The 27908-nt window shown below is 48.1% G+C and overlaps 1 protein-coding gene across 2 annotated transcripts; it reads right to left on the reverse strand.

The window, feature by feature from the left end:
• ZDHHC15 (zDHHC palmitoyltransferase 15) lies at window positions 1–27908 on the reverse strand. 2 transcript variants are annotated; one of them, XM_077307466.1, is made up of 12 exons: window positions 27572–27908; window positions 21807–21833; window positions 19331–19425; window positions 17878–17998; window positions 16840–16909; window positions 8612–8644; window positions 7206–7326; window positions 6596–6728; window positions 5574–5700; window positions 5064–5173; window positions 3119–3203; window positions 1–1967 (listed from the first exon to the last, which is right to left on the reverse strand). In XM_077307466.1, exons 1-11 carry the CDS (start codon window positions 27717–27719, stop codon window positions 3160–3162), a joined length of 1029 nt encoding a protein of 342 aa, XP_077163581.1. In that variant the 5' UTR covers window positions 27720–27908; the 3' UTR covers window positions 1–1967; window positions 3119–3159. The 2 variants fall into 2 exon arrangements, with proteins under 2 accessions (XP_077163581.1, XP_077163582.1); XM_077307467.1 differs by lacking the exons at window positions 17878–17998; window positions 27572–27908 and having other exon boundaries at window positions 21807–22151.

The following is a 27908-nucleotide window of genomic DNA, read 5'->3' on the forward strand; positions in this document are numbered from 1 at the left end:
TTTTCTAGAACTTACTTTGACTTCACTGCCTTTTAATACTTGATAAGTTAGGAATCTATGTCAGGAAAGGAAGTGCTGGCGTGTTAAAGGGAAACGAACGACAGCAGTTTTGCAGACATGTAAAAGGAGGCAAAGGCGCTGTTTAGTAATCATGGTCACATGAGGCTTCTTGACACAGTGCTTAATACTGCACGAGAGTAAGCAGCCCCGCTGTGTTATGCCTGCGTTGCATCACACAAAGAACACCCGACAACAAAGTGAAGGCAAGACCCGCTGGAATCCAAGAGGCTTATGGACACGAGCAGTTATAAACTGAAGCACAATGGTTGTGGTGGCATCTCAGCACCATTAATTTCCTGTGGTTGGCTGGACCCCAATATCAGTCTCTGCTGCAGGGGGAACCCAAATGGTCTCAGTTGAGACGGAACCTTCCAGAGGTTGGAAGAGCCAGAAACGGGAGCAGCACATTAGGGCAGCCTATTGGAAGAAATGGTACCAGGAAATTGCTCTGGCCGTCACGTCTCCCAGGGTCTTGGGACAGCTTCTGAAGAGCAGTTTTGACAAGTGCATCTCTAGCTGAGAACAGCACAAAGTCGATAAGATGCTCATATCGGGATCCCCAGCTGCAATGTCCTTCCAGTGTACGCTTTCTGTCCTCCAGCTTACGGGATCATTGATATGGAGGAATCTCTCAGGATAAGAGTCTTATTCAGCAGTCCTTTCTGCATCCATAGGATTTTAGGGTGGTGCAACCCAGGCAAAAGAAAATGGCCTCATAGTTCCAACCTGCCTAATCAGAGGGCTGCTAAAGTTTTAGACGGAGATGCTTGATTTTTTTTTAAGAACATTTGCACACATTTGCAGCACCACTGATCATGAGAGGAACATTCGGAGGTCTGTGAATACTAGCGCAATCCACGGAGACACTCGTAGGAGGGGATGTGCCTTCATACAAAACAAAATTAACTTATTCCTGTAATTAAATGGACATCCAGGAGAAAAATTCTAGCCTCCCCAATGTGATAGGGTTTTTTTATATGCAGGAGAATGGGTGGAGGGCCTGTTCTAGATGACCGAGGCTGCCCCAATTTCACCAGATTCAGAAGCCAAGCAGGCCCGACGGCTGTTGTTGGTTGGATGGGAGATGGCCAAGGAAGTCCAGGGTCAGTGCGCAGAGGTGGCCCATGGCCAACCACCTCTGTTAGTTTCTTGCCCTTACAAAATTATGAGGTCGTCAGAAGTCAGTTGGGTCTATGGCACTTTACACCATCACCACCCCAAAGGTGGAAGAAGGGGGATTTCGCTGTGACACTTGGTACCGAGACAGCCTGGACCACTTTGGTGGAACCCAGGCTGCTCACTTGGAAGCTCAAAAGCAGACATCCCACTCTGGAATGTTGCTCACATTTCCTTTTTGGTGGAAAGGGGGATGCTAATAACTTCAAAACTACAGACACCTGCTGTGAGGCCCAACACTGGAGCTCTGACAGCTTTTACCCTACCCCAAGGAGGATACATTTGAGGACCAAAAATTCTGGAATTTAGGGCATGTTAAGGTGTCATTCCACCAGAAGATACCACACCTGGTTTGGCAGACATGATCCCTGCCAAGAAACACTGCAGTTGACCATCCATTTGCAAAACTACTGCTTGTTGCAGAGCCGTCCCCATTTTTGCGAGATGAGACAACTCCCATTATGGCATTCAGGAATGTTTTTCCACAAAAAGGGTGCATTAAGACATAGATGAGGAAACAGTCATGAGTGGCATTCATCAGTTGTAAGCTGCTGTGCGAAAATCAGGAACCTGCAGAACTCTTGGAATTGTGACCAAGGAAACCATCCTGGAACTCTGAGAGGAACAACTGGTGATGATGTTGTCTTGTCCTGAACATCCATGTGCTTTTTTCCTGTGTTTTTCTACCTCAAATGTCCATCAAAGGAAGTAGCTGATGAGAAAGAAGGAAGCTGTAATTCAAGAGGGGGGGGGGAGGCATCAGCACGGATCAGATTGCAAGCAAACTCACATTCTCCTCTCTCTCAGGGCCCAAAGATTGCAGATCTCCAACATGGGTTGGATCCAACCAGCTTCCCTGCTGGTGAAAGCAGGTGGAAACGTCTGCTTTGGCCACCAACGAGGTCTTTGCTGGTGTGGCCAGAAGCCATCGGGGACAGGAAGGACGCGCTGGGTGGGCTGGTGTGGCCAGGGTCCGTATGGGACAAGAGGCATTACGCTGGCTAGATGCAGCCTTTTCTGTTTGGACAGCGGGAGTCTCATTGAAGATAGGCAGGAGGCGAGGAGGGAATTCAGTTCTTTAACAGCCACTGGCGAGTTGAAATCAGATTCCCCATTTTACTAGGGGAAAAAAGATTCACCCTTTCAGAACTTAGAAACCTGGTGCTGGAAGGAACCTCCAGGGTCATCTAGTTCAGGGCTTCTTAAGCTTTTCCCACTCAGAACGCCTTCTTGCACAAGAAATTTTTACGTGACCCCAAGTATATCTGTTCCACATAATATATTTCTGGTAAGGTGTTGGAGGAAGAATGTGTCTCATGGCTTAAGTGCCACTCTGCGCTTAACACCAACTCAGGGCATCTGTCCTGCCCCTGAGTGCCTCCTCCAACCGGCTTGCCTGTCTGTCCAGAAGCCAGCCAATCACCTTCCATCCCCCTCCTCCTTCCACTTCCCTCTGAGGCTCGGAGGCTGCAGATCCCTGCTGTGTGAGAGCTGCCCCTGCTGATGAGTTGCCTGCAGCCTTTCCAGGTCCTGCGGGGGGAGGAGGCCATCCACAGAGTTCTTCCACTCTACTCCCCTAATCTGTCAGAAACTAAGGAAGGGGAAAAGACCAAAAGTGTCTCCGTCTTGTAGGCCCTGCGGAACCTAGATAGCTCTGTCAGGACCCTCAGCTCTCCTGGAGGCTCATTCCACCAGGTCGGACTGAAAAGGCCCTGCCCCGAGTCAAGGCCAGCCGTACCCCCCTATGGCCAGGTTTTCTCTCGATCTGAAATGTAATTCTCTTTGACTGCAATCAGCCACCTGATTTGATTTGGTCCAAAAAAGGCTTTTCCTTGGGCTTTCTTGGACTGAGATTTTCTCTGCTCTGAAGTCAGACTCTTACCTGTCTTCATGAGGTTTTTCACCATATGGTTCCCAGTAGCGCTATGTCTCCATTTCTATCGCAAGAGAGGAATCCTGGTAGCAACCTAGAATCATAGAATCATAGTGTTGGAAGGGACCACCTGGGTCATCTAGTCCACCCTTTGCACTATGCAGGCCATTCACATCCCAATTGCTCATCTACAGTAACCTGCCACCCCCTTGAGCCTTCACAGAATCAGCCTCTATCTTGCCTGCAGGGGCAAGCAGAGCTATTCGGTCACCGATAGCAGCTTCCCACAGATAGTCACAAAATACAGCTTCACGAACCAGACCAGCCATTCCAGGCCTCCTGTTCTACCCACCCAGACCCCACTGCAGACTGGCATCCTCCCTTGCACATGACAAGAAGCACTTCAGTGGCCGGCATTGTGAGAGAAAACTCTCCTGATCTCTGACCCTCGTCATCTCACCATTTGGCAACTCTGCCACAGACAAAGTGGCAAGCAAGAAAAGCACCAAAGTAGGCCAGACATGAGGCCACCTGTGCCAACAGACAACCTGCACAGCCCGCTGGAAAGGATGCTTTTGCTGACTGCCGCAAATCATCTAAACCAGGGGTAGTCAAACTGCGGCCCTCCAGATGTCCATGGACTACAATTCTCAGGAGCCCCTGCCAGCGAATGCTGGCAGGGGCTCCTGGGAATTGTAGTCCATGGACATCTGGAGGGCCGCAGTTCGACTACCCCTGATCTAAACGTTCAGTCACATGCTCTCAGCCTAGCCTTCCTCACAGGGTTGTTGTAAGGATAAAGCAGGAGAGAACTGTTGTGTGTGCAGCCTTGCTGAGGACCTTGAGGTCTGAGACAGGATGGAGGCTCAGAGCCATTGGTTGGCCGGTAACTGGCTTGTTTCCATGTGGGAGGCAGTGGATTCATAATGGCTAGCCACAGTCTGATTGGTCAGCTCACGGCAGGACTCTTTGTTAATTGTGTTCTGACCAATTGCATGTAGGGCTTTCATTGGGGAGATTTTGGACAGGATGCACACCTGTTTACCCCCACTCGTTCCTTTTCCACACTTGGAAGACTTTGCTAATCTTGAAAGTGCTCCTGGACGCATACTCTTTCTTTGCTGCTGCAGAGAACCTAACACGGCTGCTCATCTTGCTCTACCTCCGTGGAAGGCACCACATTTAGCCATAAGGTGCCTGGAGAAGTGAACAGGGACTCCCAAAAGCTCCTCCCCTGCCTCAGATGTTCTTAGTTTTTAAAGTGATCCTGGACTCTGGCTCTATTCTGCTGCTGCAGACAGACTAACACAGCTGCCCATCTTGACAGCACATGAATCCGCCTTCCCTGGAATCAGATCTCTGGTCCAACAAGGCCAGTCCTGCCTGGCAGCACGGGCTCTCCAGGGCCTCAGGCAGACGCCTCCCACCACTTCCTGCTGGGTCATGTTTAACTGGAGATGTTGCTGGGACTGGAGCCAGGTGCTCTACCACTGATCCATAGGACACAGCCCCCCCCCCCAAAGTGTATCTTTGGGTTTTCCCCACTCCACATCGACCTCTGTGACCCTACCTCCCGTATAGACCTGCCCACCTTCTACATTAGCCCTTGCCTTTATAAACAAGATCGATCCAGGAGGGTCGCCCTGTTGGTCTGTGGCAGCAGCACCAGGTTTGAGTCCAGGGCCACCCTGAAGACCAACAAAGTTTAATTCTGGGGATAAGATTTCACATGCATGCGTCCAAAGAAGTGTCCGCACACACGAAGACAAATACCCAGAATTAAACTCCATTGGTCTTAAAGGAGCCCCTGGGCTCAGACTTCCTTCAAACACAAGTTTGCGTTTCAGTGGCTACAAAACTCATTTTGCCCTCCTTTTCTGCCGCATCCTAGAGGGGTTCCCCTTCCACACAATCTGTCAGGGATTCAGCTTCCATGCAGACCCAACTTCCTGACCGTGGCCGTCGTCCTCCATCCCGTTGTCTTCCCACTGATCCTCGTTGGCCAGCAGTGGATTCCGAGCTTCGCTGAAGGTTCTCATTGAGAAAAAGTGTCCATCTCCCTGGCTGTGGAGACAAAGGGTGGGGAAAGGAGAGCCTTTTGCTCCCTGAGTGACCTATTCAGTCTCTGTCCCTCCTCCCACCCACCCCATCCCTGAACATTGGGAAAGTTATCCTGGGAGGGGAAATTCCAGCAAGGACCCAGGCCGCCCACCCAGTGGGAGAGAGGCCTACAGACTGCTCAGTCACAGGCCGAGGATCAGAACAAGGAGGGAATTCAGGCAGGGGAAGTTTGTCCTGCCAAGGAGAAAAAAGCTGCAATCCCCTCCGTTGCATCAGATGGCTTTTGTTCAGTTTTAAGCAGATGCTAGGCAGCCATGCAAAGAAGATGCCTCTGGGGTCACAGGAGCAGCCTAAAGACCAACAGAACATTCTATTACCTGCCGGTGGTTTCCTTTTCTCTTACCTGGAGAAAACGGGCAGGAGCCAAAGGCTTCTTTCCTCTCCAAACACCTGTTGGAGATTCTTAACAAAGCCCAGGTTGAATCCGTGTTTATCAGGCCCACTCTGAAACACGGGAGCTGAGAAAGCTTCTGCACACAAACACAAGGGGGGGGTTGTTTATGTCATTTTTTTCCTGGTTCAGGGGCCGGGGACAGAGGGAGAGCAAAAATGTCTGACACTTGACTTTCATGTCTGAGTGACGATTTCAGCTCCAGGCTCCCAGAGCTAAGCCTGGCACTGTGACCACCACACCTCTCAACAGCTGGAAGAGATTCTGTGCGATCCACTGTTCTCACAGCTGTATGAGAACTAGTTTGTTGTAGTGGTTAGGAGTGCGGACTTCTAATCTGACATGCCGGGTTTGATTCTGCGCTCATCCACATGCAGCCAGCTGGGTGACCTTGGGCTTGCCACAGCACTGATAAAACTGTTCTGACCGAGCAGGAATATCAGGGCTCTCTCAGCCTCACCCACCTCACAGGGTGTCTGTTGTGGGGAGAGGAATGGGAAGGCGACTGTAAGCCGCTTTGAGCCTCCTTTGGGTAGAGAAAAGCAGCATATAAGAACCAATTCTTCTTCCTCAGTAATATCAGGGCTCTCTCAGCCTCATCCATCTCACAGGGTGTCTGTTGTGGGGAGAGGAAAGGGAAGGCAAATGTAAACTACTTTGGGACTCCTTCTGGTTGAGAAAAGCAGCCTATAAGAACCAACTCTTCTTTTTCTGTGGGGGGAAGCTGCTTTTCATCTTCTGGCTATCTACAGCAGGCCACTTGACTTTGGACTCTATCTTCCCAGTATGGGAGGCATGTTTCCACACCTGGTGAGTGGGCACCTTAAGGAAGTTACCAGATACATCCTGCTTTGCATTCAGAATGTGTGCCAGGACAATTTGCACTTGCAGGCACTTCAAGACTTACCCCAAAAGCACTCCTTCTAGCCTCCCCCCCCCCCAAGTAACTTTGTCATGTAGGGGAAGTGTCTTACCCAGCGTAGATCTGTTCTGACTTACAAGCCAGCAATGGTAGCCAAAGAGGAAAAGGAGGCTAATGAAAAACATGATGGCCAGAAAAAGTAGGAAAAGGACGTGGAACTTGGAGCGGCCGTTGGTCAGCTCCCCCTAGGAAGGAAACCGAAACAGATGAACAGAGACCTAAAACACGATACAGCCCAACGCTTCTCTGGGCTGATAATTATGGCAGGTCTTCTCCAGCCAGGAAAGAGTCAAGTGCTGGGCAGCTTGAAAGGACATCCCGGCTCAGTCGAGGCAGCTTTGCAGGGTCCCATCATGAATACAAGGGATGCTCACGGGAACTAACTTGTTTTCCAGTACCAAACATTAATGAAATCCGATCTCCATTTTAACAAAAATTGGCCAGATCCTCAAGTTCCCTGGGATTTCCTGCTTCCAAGGCTAGGTCCAGCCAACCAGTATTTTCTGTTCTGGCAGGCAGGGATTTTCCAGGGATCCTGGCAGTAGGTTGATAGGGTTGGCCTTCATGAGCTGTACCTGAAACTCATACTCTGCTACCTGCTACAGGTATTGCTTTAGTGTCTTAATGGTGTACAATATAAGTGCCCAAATTCCAGTTCTTACCGTCCAAAACTTGATGAAATACTTGAAAACAGTAGCAGCGATGTACATGCAGTACAAAAGAGAATACGCTAAAAACAGTAGGAAGAATTTGTAGTTGGAGAATCCAATGCAGTTGTTCACCCTACAGAGCAAAGTAGAAGAACAGCACGGTTGAGAACCGTTCTATATCCAAGTGAAAACAAAGACCAGCACATGGGTGATCTTAGGAACATCAGAAGAGCCCTGCTGGATCAGACCACTTGTCCATCTGTCCAGCATCCCATTTTGCACAGTGGCCAAACAGTTCCCCATGAGGGCCAACAACAGGGCAGAGAGGCCGAGGACTTCATGAGAACCTCAAAAGAGCCCTGCTGGACCAGACCAGGGAGGATCCATCTGGTCCAGCATCCTGTCTCACACAGTAGCTGACCAGTTCCTCTGCAGAACCAACAACAGGGCACAGAGGCGAGGCCTTCTACTAATGTTGCCTCCAGGCTCTGGGATTCAGAGGTTTTCTGCCATCACCATGGCCACTGAGAAACTGATCCTCCATGAATCTATCTAATCCTCTTTTCTTCCTGTGGCCATCACCCTACCATTTGACAGCAAATTCCACATTTAATTCTCTGTGTAAAGTAGTATTTACTTCAGACTGTCCTGAACCTACTGCACATCATTAGATGTTCTTGAGTTCTAGTAGTCTGGGAGAGGCAAAAGAAAAAGATCCCTTTGTCCACTTTCTCCATCCTGTGCATAATTTTACAGCCATCTATCATGATGCCATTTAAGTTGTCTCTTAAATTGAAAAATCCCAGTCTTTTTCCTCTTAGGGCAGGTCACCAACCACATTATCTTCCTGGTTACCTCCTCTACTTTTCTAGCTCTGCAATGTCCTTTTTGGGACATGGGCTCAACTGGTTGGCATAATTGGTTCTGTCCACAGGAAAGCATGTTCAATTTGGCATTTGAGACCCATATAAGAGACCAGCCTCATAGTCCTGTGCTTGTTAAGAGAAAAGCTCAGAAAGACCAACACCAACCATGGGCAGAATCCCTTTCAAGGGTTTAAATACTTTCCGGACTGCAGAGTGTTCAGCCATGAGATGCTCCAGAGGGTCGGACCAGAGCCAATGGGATGAAATGCTATGGACCCTACAAATCCCTTAACCACTCCTCTGAACAAGGATGTTCCCTAGAACAGGGGTAGTCAACCTGTGGTCTTCCAGATGTTCATGGACTACAATTCCCATGAGCCCATGCCAGCAAACACTGGCAGGGGCTCATGGGAATTGTAGTCCATTAACATCTGGAGGACCACAGGTTGACTACCCCTGTCCTAGAAAACATATGCAGCTACCCAGGCATGAGCCAAAAGGCTGAGAGAGCCGTCCCTTCTGAGAAGGCAAAACCTGCTGGCACCTACTCACCAGGGGCAATGATGATCCATCTTCAACACACACCTGTACAAAAGAGAAGAGGGCATAATGGGTAGGCTTCAGGGAAGAGAGGCACCAGCTGCTCTTTGTTTTGCGTGACCTGAAGCCGTGCCCCATTTCAGTTTCTGAACTAGGAAGTTTTAGGCCAGCCTCCTTCTGCCCTTCCCCCCCCCCTCGGCCTCAGTTCCGCTTGGATAACGGGGGAATAACAATCCCGACCAACCTTGCATACGAAAATGGATATGTAATTGCTTGGAACAAGGAACATCGCACACTTATGCAGGCCTATGACCGTAATAACGTCCGTCTGCATTTCATGCTGTGCTCTATAAAGAATTCTTTATGTGTCCAGCTACGGGAGCCTGTGGGCTTCTGTGAAGACACCTCATGAACAAGCACATCCAACACCACCCTGAATGCATCCCTTGGAGTCAATGGGACTCCTCTGATTCTGCGCACAACTTGGCCAAGGCACTATGAGGCTCAATGAGCGCTAGAGAGAGATCTTAAGAGCCCCTGGCATTAATATTTCCCAGGGTTACAGAGGCCCTTTTGCCTCACTCGGCTTTGGTGCAACCAGAGCTCTTCTGTGTGCAGCACAGATTAACTTTGGGTGCAGTTCTAAATGACGTTCTAAATGAGCTCAGACAACTGAGAGCACGTGGAGAGAGCTACTGGGGAGAGTTGCTGCTGACCAGGTGAGGCTATTGTGCTGCCTGGGTGAGGTGATTGCTGGGTAATTGTTGGGAGGATTAAAAAGGGCTACTCCTCACCAGAGGCGCGAGCCTTTGGCGCGAGAAGAAAAAAAAAAAAAAGGGCAAGAGACAAAGGGCTCTTGGCCTGTGGCTCTTAGCCTGGGGTTCTTGGCCGAGCAATTAGAACCAGTAGATTATATCAGTAGATTATATTTCCCTAGTACTTGCACTGCCTAGACATTACAATGGACCTCCAGGACATTCATCCCATCATCTGCAGTGAATGTGACATGATTGCCTTCCTCCCAGAAGACAAGATGGACTACAGCTGCCCCAAGTGTAAACTGGTAAGACTTTTGGAGGAAAAGATTAGGGGATTAGAAAACAGAATTATTACTCTGACCCAAAGTAAGAAAAGGGAGGAGTTCATAGACCAGAGCCCTGCAACTCGAAATAAAGACAATACAACTAGTCCTGAAGAGGATAAGGAGATTGACCACAATAGGGAGCCTCTGCAGACAGTTCGGAAAAAGACTCAACGGCGAAGAGCGAGACAGTTCTCGGGGCCTTTGGAGCTCCAGAATAGATTTCAGGCCCTTGCAGAGGAGGTGCAAGGGTCAACAAGGGAAGAGGTCCCAAAACAAAGTCCAAGACAAAGGGAAGAGGCCACGGGGACAGAAGGAAATGGAGTTGAGAAGAAAAAAAAAGGGAGAGTACTGGTAATTGGAGACTCCCTGCTAAGAGGAATGGATCGCCATGTGGCTGGGCCCGACCCCCTAAACCGAGAGGTGTGTTGCTTGCCAGGGGCGAAAATTAAAGATGTTTCAGAACGGCTGCCCAAACTCCTCAAATCTACGGATCGCTACCCATTTGTGATGGTCCATGTGGGAACGAATGACATGTCCCTGAATACCATCGCTCCTATTAAAAAAGACTATCAAGATCTGGGGAGGAAGCTCAAGCAAATGGGGGCACAAGTGGTATTCTCTTCAATCTTGCCTGTCAAGGGAAGAGGAATACGTCGGGAGAGGAAGATAATGGAGGTGAATCACTGGCTGCGTAGTTGGTACCGGCAGGAGAGATTTGGTTTCTGGGACCATGGGATAGACTTTCTTGAGGAAGGCCTACTAGCACCTGATGGACTGCACTTATCGAAACTGGGGAAGAATGTGTTTGGCAGGAACCTGGGGAGATTCATCAGGAGAGCTTTAAACTAAAGCCACTAGGGGAAGGAGACGATCAACATAGGGAGTGTATGGAAGGAAAACGATCGGAGGCAGCCCAACCGGCAAGGCCAGCTCATAGGGAAACAAAAGTAAAAGGATTCAGATGTCTTTATACTAACACCCGAAGCATGGGCAATAAAAAGGAAGAGCTGGAACTTCTCATGCTGATGGAAAGGTATGATCTAGTAGGCATCACAGAAACTTGGTGGAATGATTCTCATGACTGGAATGTAATGGTGGATGGATATGAACTGTTCAGAAAAAACAGAATAGATCGAAGAGGTGGAGGAGTGGCACTGTATGTGAGGAAAGGGCTTACCTGTCAGGAAATTCTAGTGAAGGAGAGCATATCTACAGTGGAAAGCATCTGGATGAAAATAAGCGAGGGGAAAACAAACAGTGTGGTGGTTGGTGTCTGCTACCGACCGCCTGACCAACGAGAGGATGTGGATGCTGCACTTTGTGAGCAGCTTGAGAAAATATCCAAGCGGCAGGACCTTGTCATCATGGGTGACTTTAATTTCCCAGATGTGTGCTGGGAAACAAACTCTGCGAAGCGTCCTCAGTCATGCAAGTTTCTGACCTGCCTGGCTGACAATTTCATTTATCAAATGGTAGATGAACCCACAAGAGGTTCAGCCATACTGGACTTAATACTGACCAACAGGCAAGAGTTGGTGGATGAGGTGAAGGAGGTGGGGACCCTAGGGGGAAGTGACCATGTCCTCATAGAATTCCTTTTGAGATGGGGAGCCAAGGAAGCTTGTAGCCAGATGCGGATGTTGGATTTTCGTAGGGCAAACTTTAATAAACTCAGAAACATGATGAGTGTCATACCATGGACGAGAATGCTGGAAGGGAAGGGAGCATGTGAAGGGTGGGCGCTACTCAAACAGGAGCTATTGCGGGGGTGTGGCTAAAGATGTCGTCCTGAGAGGGTGGCAGGGCATCTGCTCTGCTATCTCTGAAGCCTGACAGGGGTCAATTGCGCAAGCAATTGGCAGAAAAGAGGAGGGGTACGCAAACCCCACCTCACCTTTCTACCCAGGAAGTTCTTGGGGCCGTCTCCAATCCTTTAGGGAGTATATCTCCCTGGATTATAGGCTGTCAGCGTTCCAGGTCCAGAGGACGACTGCCATTTTCTACCTCGGACTTTCTTTCTTTAATCTTAAAGTATCTGCTTCAACCCTACATGATGATTTACCACAAATGAACGCTTTGAACTGAGGGGAGGACATCGGCTGAGTTCCAAAACATCATTTACTGCAAGTATCTCTCGTTTTTTTTTTCTTCGTCTTTCTTCCTGCATCAAAGCCCTTTGTTTCCCCCCTCCTCTTACTCTGCTCTGCCTGAAGCCACCTCGTTAAGAGGCAGGCTAATTCTCCTAACCAAGCAGAAGAAGGACTCAAATCAACTCGAACTAATTGGCAAAAGCTCTTATTGTAATTGTTTTGGTTTTCGAAGATAAGAAGATAAGAGCTGTGAATGGGAAAATCTCACGAGAACTCTGTGCCAGTACGAGAATCTCTGCCTTAACTGACTTCAATACGCCACATGCCTGTGCCGGAACATTAGAGGATAAAACAGAGGACATCTACTGGCCACTTGTAAAATTGTTTGAGGCCGGTTTTTTTTAAAGTCAAAATCATGTCTATGTTAAAAAGATTGGCTCATCTAATAGAGATACAAACCCAAGATTACAAAGTATTCTTAGATGGATTGATCAAAAATATCTCCAAGGAGATCCAAGATGGCAAGGAAGAAGTCTTCAATAGGAATGATGGATTAATAACAGTGACTGATGACAGCTTTAAACAAGGTGGAAAACCAACAGCAGAAGAGAAATCTGAAATTCATATCTTCAAGGAGATCCAAGAAGCCAAGGAAGACGTCTTTAACAGGAATAATGGATCAATAACAGTGGCTGATGACAGCTCTAAACAAGGTGGAAAACCAACAGTAGAAGAGAAATCTGAAATTCTGGAGACGGAAAATGGGATGCCGGAGTTCTGCAGCCCAGATAAGGACACCCTTTTTAAAAAGACATACAGCCATCTCAAAGCAACAGTGTACAAAAATCAATCAAAAGAAATATGGATCTGCAGTGAAAGTAACCGATTTAAAGGATCTCTCTGGGGAAAAAATTGTATTGATACTGGAGTCCAGGAGGTGCAACGGCCTCAAGATTTATTGATGCATACTCTGCGGGAAAGAGTACAACTGCACTTTCTACGCCAAAGGCCAATGGGACAGAATATAATTTTACGGGAACGACAAGATGTAGCAAGCCTCGAGATGAGACCCCCTTAAGAAGACCGAAAGCTCATATTGTTTTATGTTTAATGTTATACTGTATTCTATATTTCCATTTTTATGAAAAAGGGGAAGCAGTGTCTCTTTCTCTCTTGTTTTTTTTGTCTCTTTTCTTTTGTAGGCATATAGGTAATATAATCATTAGTGCTGAAAATGTAAAATGGGGTTCTCCCCCCTTATTTTTTCTTTCTTCTATTAGTGTATTGTCCTAGGACTAAAGCCTACACTGACTTGTAGAAAATGTTTAATGTTAAGCTTTCAACTTCAATCTGAAAATATATCTGTTAGGATGGTTCTTAGAATGGGTCAAGCATAAATTGCTTTGTAGATGTATCAGAACCAAGGATAAGGAGAAGCTATAGAAGACTGAAAGCTTATATTGTTTTATGTTTAATGTTAAGCATTTAATCTAAACCTGAAAATCTTATTATTCTCTGTATTAACAACATATACTGTATTCTACATTGCTATTTTTATGAAAAAGGGGAAGCAGTGCCTTTTTTCTCTCTTGTTTCTTTTTCTTAGTAGGCATATAGGTAATATAATCGTTAGCGTTGGAAATATAAAATGGGGCTTTCCCCCCTTATTATTTTTTTTTATTGGTGTATTGTTATAGGGCCAAAGCCCATATTGATCTGTAGAAAATGCAAAGCTCTCAACTTATACCTGTCAGGATGGCTCTTAGAATGGGTCAAGTATAAATGGTTTGTAGATGTATCTGTATTAAGGATAAGGAGAAATTATGAAATCCTTTTGTAATTTTTTTTCTTTGTACATCTTTAAGGCAAAGCCCTACTTTCCTCTCCCTTCATCAGGGTATTGATACAGGGCCAAAACTCATACTGTGCTATAAGAAATGTTTAATGTTAAGCATCTAACTCAAACCTAGAAATATCTGCTAGGATAGCTCTTAGATTGCATCAAGCAGTTAATGTGAGGTCTACGATCTCTCAAGTAAGTTGACTAATAATAACTTTTCTTTTGTATATCTAAACAGGCCTTTTTTTTTTTTTTTAATGTAGTGGAAATGTGGACGGCTCTTAGACTCATGGCTCTTAGAGTTTTGGGCAAAAGTTTATATCACTGTGGAGTCAATGTGGGGTCGTATATTCTCAAATGATGATTATATTTCTATCTTTATGAAAATAAAAAAAAATCATTATATATAAAAAAAACAGGAGCTATTGCATGCTCAATCAATGACTCTCCCAGAAAGACGAAAACACTGCAGGAGCTCTAAAAAGCCTATTTGGATGAACAGAGAACTTCAAGAGGAACTAAGAAAGAAAAGGAAAATGTTCAGGAAATGGAGGGAAGGACAGAGCTCTAAAGAAGAGTACCTATAGGTTACTAGGCACTGTAGATCAATCATCAGAAAGGCCAAAGCTGAGAGTGAGCTAAGATTGGCCAGGGAAGCCCATTGTAACAAGAAAAGATTTTTCAGTTATGTGAGGAGCAAACGTAAAGTAAAGGAGGCAATAGGCCCACTGTTGGGTGCGGATGGACAAACTCTAACGGAAGATGCAGAGAAAGCAGAAAGGCTTAGTGCCTATTTTACATCTGTTTTTTCCCACAGGTCAAAGTGTTTAGGCACATCTAGAGATGGCCATAGCCAAAGGACAGTGTCTGGTTGGCAGGTTAACACGGATAGAGAGGTTGTCGAGAGGCATTTAGCTGCACTGGATGAGTTCAAATCCCCTGGTCTGGATGAAATGCACCCGAGAGTACTCAAAGAACTTTCCAGAGAACTTGCACAGCCCTTGTCCATCATCTTCGGAACCTCTTTAAGGACTGGAGATGTCCCGGAGGACTGGAAGAGAGCAAATGTTATTCCAATCTTCAAAAAAGGGAGGAAGGATGACCCGGGAAACTACAGACCAGTGAGTCTGACCTCTGTTGTGGGGAAGATAATGGAGCAGATATTAAAGGGAGTGATCTGCAGACATCTGGAGGACAATTTGGTGATCCAAGGAAGTCAGCATGGATTTGTCTCCAACAGGTCCTGCCAGACCAACCTGGTTTCCTTTTTTGACCAAGTAACAGGTTTGCTGGATCGGGGAAATTCGGTTGATGTCATTTACTTGGATTTTAGTAAAGCTTTTGACAAGGTTCCCCATGATGTTCTGATGGATAAATTGAAGGACTGCAATCTGGATTTTCAGATAGTCAGGTGGATAGGGAATTGGTTAGAGAACCGAACTCAAAGAGTTGTTGTCAATGGTGTTTCATCAGACTGGAGAGAGGTGAGTAGCGGGGTACCTCAGGGCTCGGTGCTCGGCCCGGTACTTTTTAACATATTTATTAATTATCTAGATGAGGGGGTGGAGGGACTACTCATCAAGTTTGCAGATGACACCAAATTGGGAGGACTGGCAAATACTCCGGAAGATAGAGACAGAGTTCAACGAGATCTGAACACAATGGAAAAATGGGCAAATGAGAACAAGATGCAATTTAATAAAGATAAGTGTAAAGTTCTGCATCTGGGTCAGAAAAATGAAAAGCATGCCTACTGGATGGGGGATATGCTTCTAGGTAACACTGTGTGTGAACACGACCTTGGGGTACTTGTGGATTGTAAACTAAACATGAGCAGGCAGTGTGATGCAGCGGTAAAAAAGGCAAATGCCATTTTGGGCTGTATCAACAGAGGCATCACATCAAAATCACAAGATGTCATAGTCCCATTGTATACGGCACTGGTCAGACCACACTTGGAGTACTGTGTGCAGTTCTGGAGGCCTCACTTCAAGAAGGACGTAGATAAAATTGAAAGGGTACAAAGGAGAGCTACGAAGATGATCTGGGGCCAAGGGACCAAGCCCTATGAAGATAGGTTGAGGGACTTGGGAATGTTCAGCCTGGAGAAAAGGAGGTTGAGAGGGGACATGATAGCCCTCTTTAAGTATTTGAAAGGTTGTCACTTGGAGGAGGGCAGGATGCTGTTTCTGTTGGCTGCAGAGGAGAGGACACGCAGTAATGGGTTCAAACTTCAAGTACAACGATATAGGCTAGATATCAGGAAAAAATTTTTCACAGTCAGAGTAGTTCAGTAGTGGAATAGGCTGCCTAAGGAGGTGGTGAGCTCCCCCTCACTGGCAGTCTTCAAGCAAAGGTTGGATACACACTTTTCTTGGATGCTTTAGGATGCTTAGGGCTAATCCTGCGTTGAGCAGGGGGTTGGACTAGATGGCCTGTATGGCCCCTTCCAACTCTATGATTCTATGATTCTATGACGTGTGTGTGTCAAATCCTGTCAAGTCACATGATTGACCCCATAGGATGGTCAAGGCAAGAGACATCATGGCAACATTATCCCCTATTGACTTTGCTGAAATCAGTGGTGTAACTCTGCTTACAATGACAATCTTAGTCTATGGAGAATTTCCTGAATCAAAACCTGCAGACATGTAGACCAACTGTGCCCCAGGTCAGCAACATAATTTCCTCTTCCAACCATGCTTTTTATTTAGCATCCAGCCCAGGGAAGAGGACTGTGTCTCAAAAGCTGGCTGAGTGTTTCGTGCCTTTGACTTTGGTCTAATAAAAGTATCACGATGCTGACATAATAACGTGGACCGTGGCAATGTGAGATTGCAAGAGGTGCAGATGTGTGGCATTTGCAAGCATCTTCCACAGAAAATATTCCCTGCAAGTCAAGGATTAACACCCTAGGGAGAAAGGTCCTAGCCCAGCCCCCTCACTGCTGCTGAGATTCCCATTGGAGATTGGGTGTGCACATTTTTGAAAGCGTTGCTTTGGCAGCAGCTGTTGCCACACCACAAAATCTTCATGGTAAGGCTGAAGTACACAGTGCCACCCATTCAGAGGCCACACCCCCTGCCTTGCACAGCACTGCTCAAATATGCTGGGGACCTCCGCACTGCTGTGTAAATTTCATGCATCAGGTGTTAGCCCTGGTTTCCTATGGCTTGGGTGGGCCAGGCCTGAGCCAGCAATCCCCCCCCCCCCCACCGGTACTCACATGGCACAAACAGAACAGTGGTGGCAGCGGTCAGGTTTGATCAGTTGGCACCTGTCGCAGAACCGAATGGCTGGGGAGAAACACACACAAAAATCGCCTTCAGAAACCCTGTAGTTGAGATGGGAAGCCCCAGGTTCAAATCCTAGGGCTTGTAGTAAAATGGATAACAAGGAATTAACTGGAACCTGATTAGGAGTGGAGGGAAACTCCACCCCCTGAATTGGTTCTTTCCCCTTGGCTTTCAGTTTCTAGGCAGGTTGGAGCTGGGTTGTAATAAATAAATTGTCTTCTGTAGTACCTAGATTTATTGACCCCTGCTCCAAAATTACAAAAGGGTCCTGCGAACCATTTGGGGAGCTTATCTGTAGTCTTAAGAGCAGCTTGTGTGTGTGTGTGGTGTGGGGGGGGGGATGATTTAACACTGCCACAGCCCAGACCTCCCTCCTTGACTACTTCTTCAGATCCCAAAATGAGGAAGTAAGGGGTCTTCCTCTCCCATCTCGTTTGGCCCATCAGGGGGATCCAAACATAGTGCCCGTGGGTGCTTACACAGTTCTACTTGGCCTCATTCCCCGATATTTGGTGGAGGGTTCTGCCTCTTGGGGCAGCCATTTTGTGGTTACACCCACCAGAATTCCTTGTAGGTGCTTATAGGTACTCTTAAAAGTACCTACCCTTGGTGTAGTTGCGTTGCTCAGAGCTGATACACAATACAGGGTCCTAGAGTCCCAAACGGGCAGAGAGACACACAAAGCTGAAATTGTGACCTGCCATGAGCCACTTTGTGAGAGTGGCAGGATACAAATTGATACAGAAATAAAATTTTAAAAGAATCTATGGGGCATTTTCCTCTACAAAGAAGGTTGGGGGAGAAAGTTAGAAAGGCGATCCTTTTCAGCTAAGGTTTTGCCCTCTGCAGGGATGCTCTTGAGACCCTGGTCAGAGTCCTTCAGTGGCAAGAGGTACAGGTTTCATCCACAAAATTGCCAGTCCATGATGCTCAGACCAGTGGATTTTGACAGACGTCACCAAACGAACCTCCATTCCCTGTTCTTGTGTAGACAGGCAATTTCCGCGCCATTTCCAGGAGAATCTGCCGCTGGGCTTCCGGCCGCTCTTCGTTCTCATACCGCACTTTGTCAGCGTAGGACATTAGGTACTGAAAGCAGAACAGAACCACTCGTGTCTCATGGGGGAACGGGCCGTGGAAGACTGGTCATCCACTGTTGGTTAGAAAGGCCACGTCCAGGCAAGACAGATTTTCATTTCTCTTGGACGGGCTTTTACCTCTGAGATAAGCAAACTGATGTTCAGAAACACTGAGTGGCATTCTTTGGCTCCAAGCAAAGGGGTTTGAGCAGCAAGGCCGGGGCCCTGGGAGTGGGGAGGGGGAGAGGAATGGGACAGCTGCAGAAAGGGAAAGAGGGGCAGTTGGCCAGTAGGTTCCTGTAGGGCAGGGGAGCTGAGAGAAATAGCATGAATTTCAGCACTGTTTGTGTAACTGCCCCTGGGGTTGCCCATTCATCAACACATTTAATTTTGCAAAGCCAGAAGGATGTCAACCAAAACTGTGAATCCCTTCCTTCTGGGGAATCTCAAACAATCCCCCTTTGGGGATCGTGAAGAAGCCAGAATGAGCAAGGTAGCACAGACGTCAGGAAAATGGCAGGAAAAGAGTGATGAACCAAGAGGGGGCCAGGAAGTGATGAGACCAGTTGCTCGTTGGCTTCAGACAGGCAGCACTGGCTGGCAAGGAGGGGAAGAGGCCAGTGTGTGGGATTGCACCCTGCCAGCAGCAACTGAGCAGGCACGGTGGTAGTGCCTGGGTCTCCAGATGAGGATCAGAGAGGTCATCCTGTCACCTGGCAGAGGCAAAGGAGGACTGCCCCCAGCTCTTCCCAAGTGGCACACATAGGGGTGGAAGGGATCTCCAGGGTCATCTAGTCCAACTCCATGCACTATACAGGAACCTCACAACCACCTGCCAACCCACAGTGACCCCAATTTCATGTCCAGGTGCCCCCCCCAAAAAATATCTCTGGTTAGTCTGGTCTGGAGGAAGTTTGCCTTCTGACTCCAAAGTGGCGATCGGCATTTCCCTGGGCCAGCAAGAAAGGGCCACAAGAGCCAAGCTCAGACACAATCTCTTCTGCCCACCCACTCACCATCTGCCTAAGTTCATAAAATCAGTGTTTCAAGAAGCAACTGTACACCTGGCATGTGGTGTCAGCCCCCTATGTTCTAGTTTAGACTGTTCAGACTGTATTGCTCCTGCAATGTATCTGTAAATAAATAAATAAATAAATAAATACAAATTGTTCTCTCTGTGAATTTCTCCCTGCTGTGGTATTGTCTCTCCTGTGGTACCAAATGGACCTGTTCATGTCACAAGGGCAGGAGGGGGGCTGCCTGGTAAGAAAGCACGAGGTGAACGAGCTGTGTGGACCCTTGGCCATTCCTGCAGCCCCAGGTGGGGGGTGAGGGGTGTTACCTTTTTGTCCGGCTGCTGGGGGGGAGTAAATACAGACTTCCAGTAGGTCCAGACGAAGAACACGAAGATCACATGGAATATGGTGAGGTAGGCCACTAAAAGGTAAGGAAGGAGCCGTGAATGGCAGGGTGGGTTTCCTTCCCTCTCCTCCCTTCGCTCACAAACCCTTCTCACAGACTGTCACAGGTAAGAGGGAAATGGTTCAAAGAATTCTCTTTCCTACCAGACATGCCTCTAGCTCTCTGTCACTTCCTTGGCTCAGTGGGAGAACCTCTGCTTGGCAGGCAGAAGGTCCCAGGTTCAATCCCCAGTGGCATCTCCAGTTAAAAGGACCAGGCAGGAGGGGATGGGAAAGACCTGAGACCCTCAATCCCTGGAATCTACAGTTAAAAGGACCATACAGGACGGGATGGGAAAGACCTTGGCCTGAGACACTGGCTCAGTGGCAGAGCCTCTGCTTGGCAGGCAGAAGGTCCCAGGTTCAATCCCTGGCATCTCCAGTGGAAAGGACTAGGCAAGAGGAGATGGGAAAGACCTTGGCCTGAGACCCTGGCTCAGTGGCAGAACCTCTGCTTGGCAGGCAGAAGGTCCCAGGTTCAATCCCCAGTGGCATCTCCAGTTAAAAGGACCAGGCAGGAGGGGATGGGAAAGACCTTGACCTGAGACCCTCAATCCCTAGAATCTCCAGTTGAAAGGACCAGGAAGGAGGGGATGGGAAAGACCTTGGCCTGAGACCCTGGCTCAGTGGCAGAGCCTCTGCTTGGCAGGCAGAAGGTCCCAGGTTCAATCCCCAGTGGCATCTCTAGTTAAAAGGACCCCCACTCCCCAATGAGTCTTTGAATCCCAGGTGTAACTTTCTTTTAAACTTACATAACAGCAAGGTTCATTGATAGAATGGAATTGTTAAGGGGAGAGAATGACCTTGTGAGTGACACACAGAGCAAAGTTTTCAGAGTCCTGTTTTATACAGAGAAGCAGGTGAAATGGAAGGATGCAAAGATAGCCTGAAAGGTAAGTTAAGTCATTCGGACAGAAAATAGGTGCAACACAAAGTTACTCAAGAGGGCTTGGACATTTCAGGTCCCGGAAATATGCCACTCACAAGGATCCTTTAGCTTGGAAATATTTTATTAATCTGAAGGAGTTCACTCACTGCAGTCATCACCATGTGACCCCCACTTATAGACTGGGGGTGAAGGATTATTTTGGGGGGGAAAGCCATTGATTGATTTAGATTGTTAAATTTCAGCACAGCTGTCTTGGGGTGGTTTACAATGGAGGGTTTGGACCTGTTCCTGTTTCAGATGCAGCCTCAAGTTTGCCAGGGAAGAAAGACAGAATTAATAACTAAACAAACAATATAAAATAATAGTTGATCAGTGCCAATTTGGAATTATGCTTCCTCATATTATTGCAATTAATCTCCAGGTGAAAGAGATCCATTCCCCATGAGAAAATGGCCGCCTTGGAAGGTAGACTCTATGGCAGGGGTAGTCAAACTGCGGCCCTCCAGATGTCCATGGACTACAATTCCCAGTGAATGCTGGCAGGGGCTCATGGGAATTGTAGTCCATGGACATCTGGAGGGCCGCAGTTTGACTACCCCTGCTCTATGGAATCCCTTCTCAAACCAGGCTCCATCCCCTGAAGCCCTGGGAATTTCCCAACCTGAAGCTGTATCCCTGCATGCCCTTCTGAAAGAGGAGTTTCTATTCAGCTGATTTTCCTCCAAGGGTTTATCCAAATATTGCACCTGAAAGGAGCTTCCGCTGCATCTTGATTAAGGACTTTCTGGTTAAGGCTCCTGCCAAAAAGGGAACAGATCTGTGCCTTGTTTAGAGCAAAGTCACAATTCAAATCTCATCATTGACTGAAAGAGCACTGGGGGAAGTTGAAGTCTATGCCCAATTTTACCTTTCTGACTTAAGCTGCATTCTGGTGTTGTTTGCCTACTTTGATATCTCTCTTTTACAAATTTAATATTATTCATGACTGTTTACATGCACAATAGAATAACACACACTTTTGTATAACGTTCAGTGTCTTTTTGGTTATTTTGTCATTATCCTCTCTCTCCATTAGGCAAAAATATTGGCTTCCCATACAGAGCCAAAGGATTACAGAGCCAATGAATGAGCTGCTTTCAGTTTTTAATGCCTGAAAAATTCCAGAGGGGTATTTGGCTTCAGCCTTTGGCTTTGGCTTTCGAAAACATGCCACAGTAAACAAATGAGTCTTCAAGGTGCCACAAGACCTTAAAGAAGGAAGAAGCAACAGAGAAGGAAAACAAACTACTCAGCAACAAGAACCTTGCTGTGATGCCCTTTCCTTCCCTTCTCCTCATCAGCAGCCAGACTGTAGTGCCACCTCCCTCAGACTTCTCTATTCCCTTCCCTTTTCCATTACTGGAAACTTACAATTACGGTCAAACAGTGTTTCACAATGAGAAAACATGACGTACTAAGTGTCCACGTACCTTTTTCTGCAGAGCTGGTCAGAGTCACTGAAAGAGAAGACAAAAGTAATATTTAACACAGTGGCCATTTTTAAAGGAAAGCTCAGGCTCAACATGGTTGCCGAGTAAAAGAAACAGGACCCGTATAATTCTCTGCTGTCTCAGCTGCATTTTGGTTCATTGATTTGCTTGATGGAAGATCCTGTTCTGGCGGTCAAATATTTTTGCATTTCTGCTACAAAATCTAATTTTTCTCGAGAGTCCCAATGACTGAGACCATTTCCACACAAGAGCAGACCCATGCACTGGTGTTCTTAAAGTTTTGATGAATGCAAATACTTCTGCACCAAATTTTGCCTCTCCAGTAGTAGGTCTGAATTCTGCACCCCTTTACCCCCCACATTTTCTGAATTCTCTCTTATAGCACCCCCCCCCCCCCGCTTTGGATCCTGACTCAAGTTTCCAAGTGAGGAATTCTTGAATTTCAATTTGTTGTCCCACCGTGCTGGCATTTTGTGTTGTTATTTTGGTACTGTTATTGTCCTGTGCTAACCCCAACTGCTACTCTCCTGCCTCCGCCAAAGTTGTCCCTGAGCCATCTGCCTTTAAAAAACACATATAGTTTATCACATTAAGACAATTTTATCAGTAACATTATTAATGAGCAGCCCGTCTGCCCAACAGCACCTGCAAAGGAGTTGATCCTGAGGGAAGAACACATCAGAACTCTCCTCACAGGATCAGCATCATGGTTACCCCTAAAGCAGGCTGTCTCAGCCAGGGTTTTGTGAAACCCGGGGACTTCTTGACAGCCCTGGGAAGGTTTCCTGAATGGGTGGGACTTCTGCATGGATGAAGCCCCCCTGCCAGGGTCAAAATCATCACCTGCTCCCATCTTAGAATCATAGAATCACAGAATCATAGAGTTAGAAGGGGCTATACAGGCCATCTAGTCCAACCCCCTGCTCAACGCAAGATCAGCCCAAAGCATCCTAAAGCATCCAAGAAAAGCAAGCAGGACGTGTGTAGAAAGAATCCTGGTGGGAAGCAGATGTGACTGGTCTTGACATGCCTACAACTTGCTTATGGGTTTCAACCCCTGGTTATGCAGCTGCAACCCTGTGGCTCCGGACCAGAATGAGTTAAAGGAGGGAGGGCTGCTTTTGAACAACAATAGGAGTGCCCAAACTGTGGCTCTCCAAATGTCCATCGACTATAAATGCCACCTATTGGCAGGGGCTCATGGTAATTGTAGTCCATGGACATCTGGAGAGCCACAGTTTGGCCACTCCTGGATTACAACCACAATCATTTCAGCCATATTTTTTCAAGGTCTGTTAACAATCTTTGACACCCCTGCAAGGCTGAGCTTTTCCACTGGGCCTATAGTTGAGGCCAACCAGAGTTGCATCTAACCAGGCCTCCTTTCTCTCATTCCCGCCCCCCCTCCCCCTGCTTTCTCCAGTTCTTCAGCTTGGCTGCTGACAAATAGCTAGGCCACAAGCAATGATTTTTAATTTTAATTTAATTATGAATCTGGTTTAATGATGTTTTGTGCATTTTATTGTAGAATGTGGTGTACTTTGCTATTCACTGCCCTGAAACGGCTCATCTGAGAGGGGTGGTATATAAATCAAATTATAAACAAACAAATAAATAAAACCACCACTGAGGCAGCTCTGGTTTTTCCTGGGGCTCCTGTTGCTTCTCACAGAAGGCCCTGCCTACTTGGACTTCTGAGTGAGAGAGAAGGGCTGTGTCATCTTGTGGTTTACCAACAGCTTGTTCTCTTTCTTCCTCTCTGACAGCAGCCTGTGCACAGCTATCCCTGACTGTTGTACTTGTCTGGCAGGGTCCACCTGCCAGATGCTGAACCAAGCCCCCCCCCCTCCCCCGGTCTGGTCTCTTCTTCAGATGAGATCTTTCCCCTGGCTGCATGGAGCAGAAGGCTGCACTTTGAATCCAGCTCCTGTCCTTCCATGGGAGCAAAGGTCATTGCTAATGAGTCAGAGGGAATGCCACACCTTTCAATTGTCTGACACAGAGCGCATTAAGAAGTGCCTGTACTGGTTTTCAGAGAGAGAGAGCACCCAACCCTAAAAAGATCATAACCAGCTGGGCAACATTTTCTCCGTAAGGAATTCCTTCCATGGGTCTTTTCTGCTGAGATTTCCTTCTTTCCAAATCAATCTCTCAGGTCCCTCTGGAAGGGATAAGCCAGAGAAGTAGGGCACAACTGAGCTATCAGCCTCCTGCTAAAAGAGAAAGCTCTTCCCAAGACAACTGCTTCCATTGCCTGCCTGAAGAAGTCCCCAGAACAGGTTAGGTGGGGAATTCTACAGAGACCACAAAAGTGAAAAAAAAACCCTTCTTGTCCCTGTGAGGCACACCTCAGAGCACAATGCGTGACCCACTGGAGGCATTAGAAGTAGAAACCAATGCCTTGAACAGGAGCCATGTAAGTCCAGCAATAGCAGGAGAGACTCTCAATAAATTCCTACAGGAAACTCCCATTGGCTGAGGTCCTCTGATGTACCTCAAGGGCAGCTGCCCACTGGAAACAACAGGGATGGATCCAGACTGAGCATTATGAAAACACAGAGGACTCTAAGGCTAAGCAGCAAAGAGCAGTGCCTTTGAATCTGGCAAGCCAGCTTTGATTCCCCACTCCTCCTCCCCATGCAGCCAGATGGGTGACCTTGGGGCAGAGCTGTATCCACAGAGTCAGATGGGTGACCATGATAGAGCTGTTCACCTAGGACAGTCCTGTCAGGGCTCTCTCAGCCTCCCCTCCCTCACAGGGTGCCTGTTGTGGGGCAAAGAAAAGGAAGGTGAGTAGAAGCCGCTTTGAGACTCCTTCTGGTATAGAAAAGCGGCATCTAAGAACCAGCTCTTCTTCTTCTCCTTCTTCTTCTTCTTCTTCTTCTTCTTCTTCTTCTTCTTCTTCTTCTTCTTCTTCTTCTTCTTCAGTAATCTCAGGGCTCTCTCAGCCTCCCTCCTTCACAGGGTGTCTGCTGTGGGGAGAAGAAAGGGAAGGCAACTGTAAGCCGCTTTGAGACTTCTTTGGGTGGTGAAAAGTGGGGTATAAAATTGTTCTTCTTCTAAAGAAGGTACATCAGGGCGTCTCAAAGTGATGCCCGTTTCTGACACCTGCCAAGTGTTTTTAGAAAGCAGCCAGGGCCAGGTGAGGCTTTTACCTGGAACAGGTTCTGACTGGCCATGCTCTTTGGAAGCAGTTGCCACCTCTTCAAAAGGAGCATCACCGTGTGACTGAAGTTAAGCTCCAGCAGCCATTTTGAGGCCGGCTCTGCCTCCCAAGGCAGCCATTTTGTGGCTGCACCCACCACATTAGTTTAATTGTCATCTTCATTTAAGAAGGGTTTCTTCCAGGGAATGGACCTGTCCCAAATTTATCACACCTCAACAAATAAACTTCTAAGGGAGAATGCAACATGATAACGATTAATTAGAATTTAGATCTTGTCAGATCTTGAAAACTAAGCAAGGTTGGCCTTGGTGAATTCTTGAATAGGAGACTACCAGGGAGGTCGGTGGTTGCTATGTAGAGGGAGACCATGGCAAATCACACCCTGCCTTCAAAACACTACGGGGGTCTCCATTAGCTATGACAGGATAGCACTTTCTTTTTTTACTGCATGCTGCAAGGTCTACATTAAACACAGCTTTGCTCACAGCTTTGACAGGCACTGGCTTCCAGTTGAGTTCTGGATCAAGTTTAAGGTACTCACCTTTTTTTTTTGTTATCTGCTTTTCACCACCTAAAGGTGTCCCAAAGCGGCTCATAATTGCTCTTCCTCTCCTCAAAACAGACACCCTGTGAGGTAGGTGGAGCTGAGAGAACTCTGAGAGAACTGTGACTGGCCCAAGGTCACCCAGCTGCAGGTGGAAGAGGAATGAAGAATCAAACCTGGTTCTCCAGTTTAGAGTCTGCCGCTCTTAACCAACTCACCCTGCTGACTTGGAACATGTGTCTGCAGAGGCTCAGCCACAAAGTGGGGGGAAATGAAAAGAAACAAGACTCGGCCCCATCCAGCCAAGGTCCTCAAGAAAGGAGCATGCCACACCTCCTTCAGAAGAACCAGCAAGGCAAATCAAATCAAGCAGCGGCACAGCTCTTCTCATGTCCCCGGCACTGCCTTGGCTCAGGAGAGAAGAGCACTAATTTGCCTGGGCAATCCAATGCATATTTACTTAGCAATATGTCAACCTATGTTCAGAGGAACTTACTGCCAGGTACTTAGCAACATGGCTCAACAAGTGGATTTAGTCTGTATCATCCAGCAGATATTCATTACCATTTCCTTGTTCCCCCGGCTCATATTAGGCTTTCTTACATCCACCCCCCACACAATTTTCTCTCTCCCAGCCATGCAATGAGGGCAATATCTGGAAGGTGGGGAAATTCCAGACAGGGAAGAGATCCTTTGCCAAAGCCCGGCTGAAGACCACCAAGCAGCCAGCAGACTTCTGAGCTTCATAAGCTTAGTCTTAATTGCAAAGGAAGCAAATAGGAAGGAAGATTCTGTGACCTTGGGAATTCTTGCGGCCCTACATTCTCTTGGCTGCATTTGTCCAGGGATCCTAGAGGGGGCCAGGCTACAAATCCCCACTTCCCCTCAGCCCAGTTTACCTGTTCTAAGGGCAAAAAGACAGCGTGGTGGTGTAGTTGAGAGTGTCAAATTGGGAAGCTTCTGATTCAAAGCCCCATTTTGCTCAATGACCTTGAGACTGCCACTCTCTACCTTCCAGGGTGACGGTGAAATCCTCAAGGGAAAGTCAGTATTTTTAAAATTGTGATAATCAAGTCTAGATGGTGCATGTGGATTGCTGACTGCCTAATGGCCAGAGGGTTCAGGACTGCTCTCATCCAGGGAATTTGGAGAGGTCCCTCAGCCAGCCTCTTCTTTCTCCTCTGGTCTCTCTGAGCCTCGTCTCCCTCACAGGGTTGTTGTGATAGACTCAACCGGGGAAAGGAAAGAATGCCCAAAACAAGAGGCCAAATCAGATTCCCACGGCCTGTGTATGTGGAGACAGAAGCCTGGTGGGAATTGTGGCCCTGCAGACCCACCTCTGCCCTGGAGCAGGGCCCCTAACCCTGGAGCAGGGTTAGGAAATGCCTGGGGACTTTGGGGGGTGGGCAGGAGGGACCTTAGTGGAGTATAATGCAACAGTGTCCACCCTCCAAGGTAGCTATTCTTTCCTAGGGAACTGATGTTGTCAGCAGATGAGCTGGAATTCTGGGAGAATCTCCAGGTCCTGCCTGGAGGCTGGTATCCCTAGCTGGAGCTTGGGGAGGGGCAGGGACTGCAGTGGGATGCAATGCCATAGATCCCACCCTCCAAGGCAGCCACCGTTCCCTGGGGGAGCTGATCCAGTGCATCTCTCAACGCCCCTGGGGTCCAGTGTCAGAGTCTCCCCCCCCCCGGGTTTTCTCCATGGGAACGATAATCTGGAGAGCAGCCGTCCTTCCAGGGAACCTCCAGCAGATGAGGGGGCAGAGTTGCCAGATCCGGGCTGGAAAGATCCTGGAGGTTTGGGAACTGAGGAGGGGAACTACTCTGCATATTCTGGGGATGGTCTACGATTCCGGGAGGTCTCCAGGTCCCTGCTGGAGGCTGGCCCTTAGATGGAGCCCGGGGACGGCAGGGGCCGCAGCGGAGCGCGATACAACGGCGTCCCCCTTGCAAAGCCCCCCCTTCCTCCCGGGAAGCCTATTCCGGGGATCTCCCGGCCGCGGCGGGAGGTTGGCAGCGGGGTCGCCTTACCGAGGCAGAGCTCGACCACGTAGGCGTAGTAGGACCAGAGCGCGACGAGGGCGAGGACGAGCACGGGCGCCCAGCCCAGCACGCGCTGGCAGCACCGCAGCCCCCTGGACAGCGCCATCCTCCCGCGCCGCCCGCACGCCTCGGCCATCGGCTGAGCGTGCCTGCCTGCCCAGGCCGGCCCGGAGGATCGGGGATCGACTCGCCGGCCGCGCCAGCGCCAAAGGGCCGCCGCCGCCGCCCCGCAGCGCAGGCAGAGCCGCGCTTCCGGATTCCCAGCGCCGACGGACAGGGGCAGCTCCTGGGCAGATTTCCCGCAATCCCGGTCTGTTGCCTCTCC

This window comes from Paroedura picta, chromosome 13 (assembly GCF_049243985.1).
Source record: "Paroedura picta isolate Pp20150507F chromosome 13, Ppicta_v3.0, whole genome shotgun sequence".
Lineage (NCBI taxonomy): Eukaryota > Metazoa > Chordata > Lepidosauria > Squamata > Gekkonidae > Paroedura > Paroedura picta.